The sequence below is a fragment of the Oncorhynchus mykiss genome, chromosome 11, assembly GCF_013265735.2.
Source record: "Oncorhynchus mykiss isolate Arlee chromosome 11, USDA_OmykA_1.1, whole genome shotgun sequence".
NCBI classification, from domain to species: Eukaryota; Metazoa; Chordata; class Actinopteri; order Salmoniformes; family Salmonidae; genus Oncorhynchus; species Oncorhynchus mykiss.
Genome location: NC_048575.1, coordinates 68,781,762 through 68,788,872, shown reverse-complemented (window position 1 = coordinate 68,788,872; position 7,111 = coordinate 68,781,762). Strand labels below are relative to the sequence as shown.

Sequence of the window (7,111 nt, the reverse complement as noted above, 5' to 3'; positions counted from 1 at the left end):
AATCAGAACCCCCCCCCCCCCTCCATAACAAACAACCATAACGAAGTTAAAGCCCCCCTGCCACTGTTTCAGTAAAAAGCTGAGGGATGGGACTGGAGGAATGTAACCACTCTCAAATGCATAGAAAGAGCTATGGATGCAAGGACTGACCATCCAATATAAAACAATTATAGTTTTGACCATGTTTTGAGGCTATACAGTGTTTGTTTACATGTACATTGTTTACAAACATTGAAGTAAAATAAGATTGTATTGTGGGTTCTGATAGGGTACGACAGCTGAACTAAACTCATGATCTAAATTATATTTTTCATATACAGTGGGGCAAAAAAGTATTTAGTCAGCCACCAATTGTGCAAGTTCTCCCACTTCAAAAGATGAGAGAGGCCTGTAATTTTCATCATAGGTACACTTCAACTATGACAGACAAAATGAGATTTTTTTTCTCCAGAAAATCACATTGTAGGATTTTTTATGAATTTATTTGCAAAGTATGGTGGAAAATAAGTATTTGGTCACCTACAAACAAGCAAGATTTCTGGCTCTCACAGACCTGTAACTTCTTCTTTAAGAGGCTCCTCTGTCCTCCACTCGTTACCTGTATTAATGGCACCTGTTTTAACTTGTTATCAGTATAAAAGACACCTGTCCACAACCTCAAACAGTCACACTCCAAACTCCACTATGGCCAAGACCAAAGAGCTGTCAAAGGACACCAGAAACAAAATTGTAGACCTGCACCAGGCTGGGAAGACTGAATCTGCAATAGGTAAGCAGCTTGGTTTGAAGAAATCAACTGTGGGAGCAATTATTAGGAAATGGAAGACATACAAGACCACTGATAATCTCCCTCGATCTGGGGCTCCACGCAAGATCTCACCCTGTGGGGTCAAAATGATCACAAGAACGGTGAGCAAAAATCCCAGAACCACACGGGAGGACCTAGTGAATGATCTGCAAAGAGCTGGGACCAAAGTAACAAAGCCTACCATCAGTAACACACTACGCCGCCAGGGACTCAAATCCTGCAGTGCCAGACGTGTCCCCCTGCTTAAGCAAATACATGTCCAGGCCCGTCTAAAGTTTGCTAGAGAGCATTTGGATGATCCAGAAGAAAATTGGGAGAATGTCATATGGTCAGATGAAACCAAAATATAACTTTTTGGAAAAAACTCAACTCGTCGTGTTTGGAGGACAAAGAATGCTGAGTTGCATCCAAAGAACACCATACCTACTGTGAAGCATGGGGGTGGAAATATCATGCTTTGGGGCTGTTTTTCTGCAAAGGGACCAGGACGACTGATCAGTGTAAAGGAAAGAATTAATGGGGCCATGTATCGTGAGATTTTGAGTGAAAACCTCCTTCCATCAGCAAGGGCATTGAAGATGAAACGTGGCTGGGTCTTTCAGCATGACAATGATCCCAAACACACCGCCTGGGCAACGAAGGAGTGGCTTCGTAAGAAGCATTTCAAGGTCATGGAGTGGCCTAGCCAGTCTCCAGATCTCAACCCCATAGAAAATCTTTGGAGGGAGTTGAAAGTCCATGTTGCCCAGCAACAGCCCCAAAACATCACTGCTCTAGAGGAGATCTGCATGGAGGAATGGGCCAAAATACCAGCAACAGTGTGTGAAAACCTTGTGAAGACTTACAGAAAATGTTTGACCTCTGTCATTCCCAACAAAGGGTATATAACAAAGTATTGAGAAACTTTTGTTATTGACCAAATACTTTTTTTCCACCATAATTTGCAAATAAATTCATTAAAAATTCTACAATGTGATTTTCTGGATTTTTTTTCTCATTTTGTCTGTCATAGTTGAAATGTACCTATGATGAAAATTACAGTCCTCTCTCATCTTTTTAAGGGGGATAACTTAAACAATTGGTGGCTGACTAAATACTTTTTTGCCCCACTGTACATATAATAGATTTATAATTCCAAAAATGTATGTAACAACTGCAGATTGCCCCTTTAACCACCTCGCTACCTGGATTATGTTGGAGAGGATTCCATTAAAGAACACCCTCTCCAACATAATCCAGGTAGAATTAGGAATTCCCCAGGGCAGCTGTCTTGGCCCATTACATTTTTCAATCTTTACTAATGACATGCCACAGGCTTTGAGTAAAGCCAGTGTGTCTATGTATGCAAATGACTGAACACTATACACGTCAGCTACTACAGCGACTGAAATGACCGCAACATTTAACAAAGAGTTGCACTTGGTTCAAGAGTGGGTGGCAAGGAAGAAGTTACTCCTAAATATTTATAAAACTAAAAGCATTGAATTTGTGACAAATATTTCACTAAACCCAACTAAATCTTGTAATAAATAATGTGGAAATTGAGCAAGTCCAGATGACTAAACTGCTGGGATTAAACCTGGATTAAAAACTGTCATGGTCAAAAACATGTTGATACAATAGTATCTAAAATGGGGAGAGGTCTGTCCATAATAAAGCTCTGATCTGCCTTCTTAACAAGAAGTTAAGCTTTAATTTGGTGTATGCACTTGTGAATGTATGAAAGTTAAATATATATTTTTTGAATGAATTTCGCGCTCTGCCACTTCAGCGGATGTTGTCGAGGGGAACCCCTAGCGGATCCCCTAGCCATAACAGGTTACCAACACTATCAACAAGGCAGGTCCTACAGGCCCTAGTTTTGTCGCAGCTGGACAACTGTTCAGTCGTGTGGTCAGGTGCCACAAAAAGGGACTTTGCAATTGGCTCAGAACAGAGCACGACTGGCCATTGGATGTACACAGAGAGATCATTTTTATAATATGCATGTCAATCTCTTGACTCAACATGGAGGAGAGATTGACTTCATCATTACTTGTGTTTATGAGAGGTATTGACATGTTGAATGCACCGAACTGTCTGTTTGAACTACTGGTGCACAGCTTGGACACTCATGCATACCCCACAAGACATGCCACAAGAGGTCTCTTCACAGTCCCCAAGTCCAGAACAGACTATGGGAGCCTCACAGTACTACATAGAGCCATGACTACATGGAACTCTATTCCACATCAAGTTACTGATGCCAGCAGTAAAATTAGATTTAAAAAACAGAAAAAAACACCTTATGCAACAGCGAGGACTGTGAAGCAACACAAATACAGGCACAGACAAGCATACACACACACACACACATGATAACATATGCACTATACACACACGTACACACACAATAACATACGCACTATACACACACGTACACATGGATTTAGTACTGTAGATATGTGGTAGTGGTGGAGTAGGGGCCTGAGGGCACACAGTGAAATCTGTGAATGTATTGTAATGTTTTTAAAATAGTATAAACTGCCGTCATTGTGCTGGACCCCAGGAAGAGGATTGGGTCCGGTGGACAGATATTGGGCCCATCACCAATCAGGCCACGAAAAAGGTCTAAGTTTCAGTTTGATGAATGAAGTCAATAAAAAGCTCCTGACAAACACACACACACACACACACACCTGCAACACAACCACACACACACACACACACACACCTGCAACACAACCACACACACACACACACACGTGCAACACAACCACACACACACACACACACACACACACACACACACACACACCTGCAACACAACCACACATACACACACCTGCAACACAAGCACACACACACACCTGCAACACAACCACGAGCACAACCACACACACACAACTGCAACACAACCACGAGCACAAGCACGCACACACACCTGCAACACAACCACACACACACACACACACGTGCAACACAACAACACACACACACACACACCTGCAACACAACCACACACACACACACACACACGTGCAACACAACCACACACACACACCTGCAACACAACCACACACACACACACACCTGCAACACAACCACACACACACACACACCTGCAACACAACCACACACACACCTGCAACACAACCACACACACACACCTGCAACACAACCACACACACACACACACCTGCAACACAACCACACACACACACCTGCAACACAACCACACACACACACACCTGCAACACAACCATGAGCACAACCACACACACACACCTGCAACACAACCACGAGCACAAGCACGCACACACACCTGCAACACAACCACGAGCACAAGCACACACACACACCTGCAACACAACCATGAGCACAACCACACACACACCTGCATCACAACCACACACACACCTGCAACACAACCATGAGCACAACCACACACACACACACACCTGCAACACAACCATGAGCACAACCACACACACACACCTGCAACACAACCACACACACACACACACACACACACACACACACACACACACACACGTGCAACACAACCACACACACACACACACACACCTGCAACACAACCACACACACACGTGCGACACAACCACACACACACACACACACACCTGCAACACAACCACACACACACCTGCAACACAACCACACACACACCTGCAACACAACCACACACACACACCTGCAACACAACCACACACACACACACACACCTGCAACACAACCACACACACACACCTGCAACATAACCACACACACACACCTGCAACACAACCACGAGCACAACCACACACACACACCTGCAACACAGCCACGAGCACAACCACACACACACACACCTGCAACACAACCACGAGCACAACCACACACACACACCTGCAACACAGCCATGAGCACAACCACACACACACACCTGCAACACAGCCACGAGCACAAGCACGCACACACACCTGCAACACAACCATGAGCACAACCACACACACACACACCTGCAACACAACCATGAGCACAACCACACACACACACCTGCAACACAACCACAAGCACAACCACACACACACCTGCAGCACAACCACAAGCACAACCACACACACACATCTGCAGCACAACCACACACACACACAGGTACCTGCAGAGAGAAGGCTCGTAGGGCAGGTATAGGGATGAGAGCTGCCATGAAGAAAGCAGTGACGTTACTGATGGAGGTGAGAGCTACACTAGCCCCTGTCCTCTTCAAACACTCCCCTGTACGGTCCTACACACAGAGAGAGAGAGAGAGAGAGAGAGAGAGAGAGAGAGAGAGAGAGAGAGAGAGAGAGAGAGAGAGAGATAAAGACAAAGAGAGATAAAGACAAAGAGAGATAAAGACAGAGAAATCCCTTAGAATTTCAACCTGTTCAGATTGAGGGCTACAAAACACAACACATTGCAAGAGGAGATACATCATGACGCCAATGATATGATAATAAAATATATTGCAGAGCATTCGGAGGGAGATATCAACAGCTGCAAAACATCTTAGTATGTTCCAACTTCCAACTTGATCTTAAGGCAAGTGTTTGATTGGATTAAGATATATGACAGGTGTCTGCCTCAGGTGTTTCGTAGGGTTGTGTTTAGGAATGGAATACATTGCTCTTATCTCTCCATGACACCTTACTAAGCTCATGAGTACAAAGACTGCATGCAGCTTGTGTGGCTTTTTAGAGGAAAGAAAACAACTTTCTACCCACTCTTTGGTTGAGAGTTTCCTTTTGCGAGGGTGGAGACTTTAATTTTTAACATGTATGAACACAGTAGTTAATCACGCAAGATTTGACTTCTGGGTTAACAGTTATTATACGCACGCTAAGATCAAAAACACGATGCTCACACACATCTCACTAAAGTTCTGCACGCACAAAACACAGTTCATCCCGTCTTAGCCCTATCTGCCCCGAATGGGGCTACGCAGAAACACACTCACACTATGTTTGTTAGGGTTGGGTGACGATTATGGACGATGATAGACAGCCAGCCTTTTGACGGTGATGACATCGTGATGTGATAGACGATGGTTTAGGCTATTTGGTACATGGCTGGTGCCACACAGTAAATACCACGTGGGTGGCATTCCAAGTAACTGGCCTATCCCTACTGTTTGCTATAGCCTATTTCAATAAATATGTTATATGCAGAACGCAAGAGGAATTTAAGATAGACAGAACAGACAATTCCACCAAAGCAGCGCAAAATGAAAAATATATATTGGAGCCAATAGAGGGCTATCATATATCACAATGTTTCATGAGTACATCATCATGACAGGTCAAAGGTTGACGTCCCCCAACGCTAGCGCGTGTGGAGTGTTGAGGACGTGTCAGACAGAAGAGATCAGGTTCATCTCTGTTTACTGTTCATCTGGGGAGAGAGGAAAGAGATCAGGTTCATCTCTGTTTACTGTTCATCTGGGGAGAGAGGAAAGAGATCAGGTTCATCTCTGTTTACTGTTCATCTGGGGATAGAGGAAAGAGATCAGGTTCATCTCTGTTTACTGTTCATCTGGGGATAGAGGAAAGAGATCAGGTTCATCTCTGTTTACTGTTCATCTGGGGAGAGAGGAAAGAGATCAGGTTCATCTCTGTTTACTGTTCACCTGGGGAGAGAGGAAAGAGATCAGGTTCATCTCTGTTTACTGTTCACCTGGGGAGAGAGGAAAGAGATCAGGTTCATCTCTGTTTACTGTTCATCTGGGGAGAGAGGAAAGAGATCAGGTTCATCTCTGTTTACTGTTCACCTGGGGAGAGAGGAAAGAGATCAGGTTCATCTCTGTTTACTGTTCATCTGGGGAGAGAGGAAAGAGATCAGGTTCATCTCCGTTTACTGTTCATCTGGGGAGAGAGGAAAGAGATCAGGTTCATCTCTGTTTACTGTTCATCTGGGGAGAGAGGAAAGAGATCAGGTTTATCTCTGTTTACTGTTCAACTGGGGAGAGAGGAAAGAGATCAGGTTCATCTCTGTTTACTGTTCATCTGGGGAGAGAGGAAAGAGGTCAGGTTAATCTCTGTTTACTGTTCATCTGGGGAGAGAGGAAAGAGATCAGGTTAATCTCTGTTTACTGTTCATCTGGGGAGAGAGGAAAGAGATCAGGTTCATCTCTGTTTACTGTTCATCTAGGGAGAGAGGAAAGAGATCAGAAAAAAAAATAAAAACAAGTAAATACGTGTCTGTGTTTCCCCTTCTACACAGAAACACACACACACACACACACACAAACATGCAGGAACACGCAGGCACACGCAGGCACACACA

The 7,111-nt window shown here is 44.3% G+C and overlaps 1 protein-coding gene across 2 annotated transcripts in view; it reads right to left on the bottom strand.

The window, feature by feature from the left end:
• The window catches only part of LOC110535101 (protein patched homolog 1), a 160,113-nt gene that overhangs the window by 58,461 nt on the left and 94,541 nt on the right, over positions 1 to 7,111 (bottom strand). For both annotated transcript variants that reach the window (XM_036936202.1, XM_036936201.1), the window contains one exon: positions 4,950 to 5,075. In XM_036936202.1, coding sequence (XP_036792097.1) covers positions 4,950 to 5,075 — 126 coding nt within the window. The remainder of the gene's footprint in view (positions 1 to 4,949; positions 5,076 to 7,111) is intronic.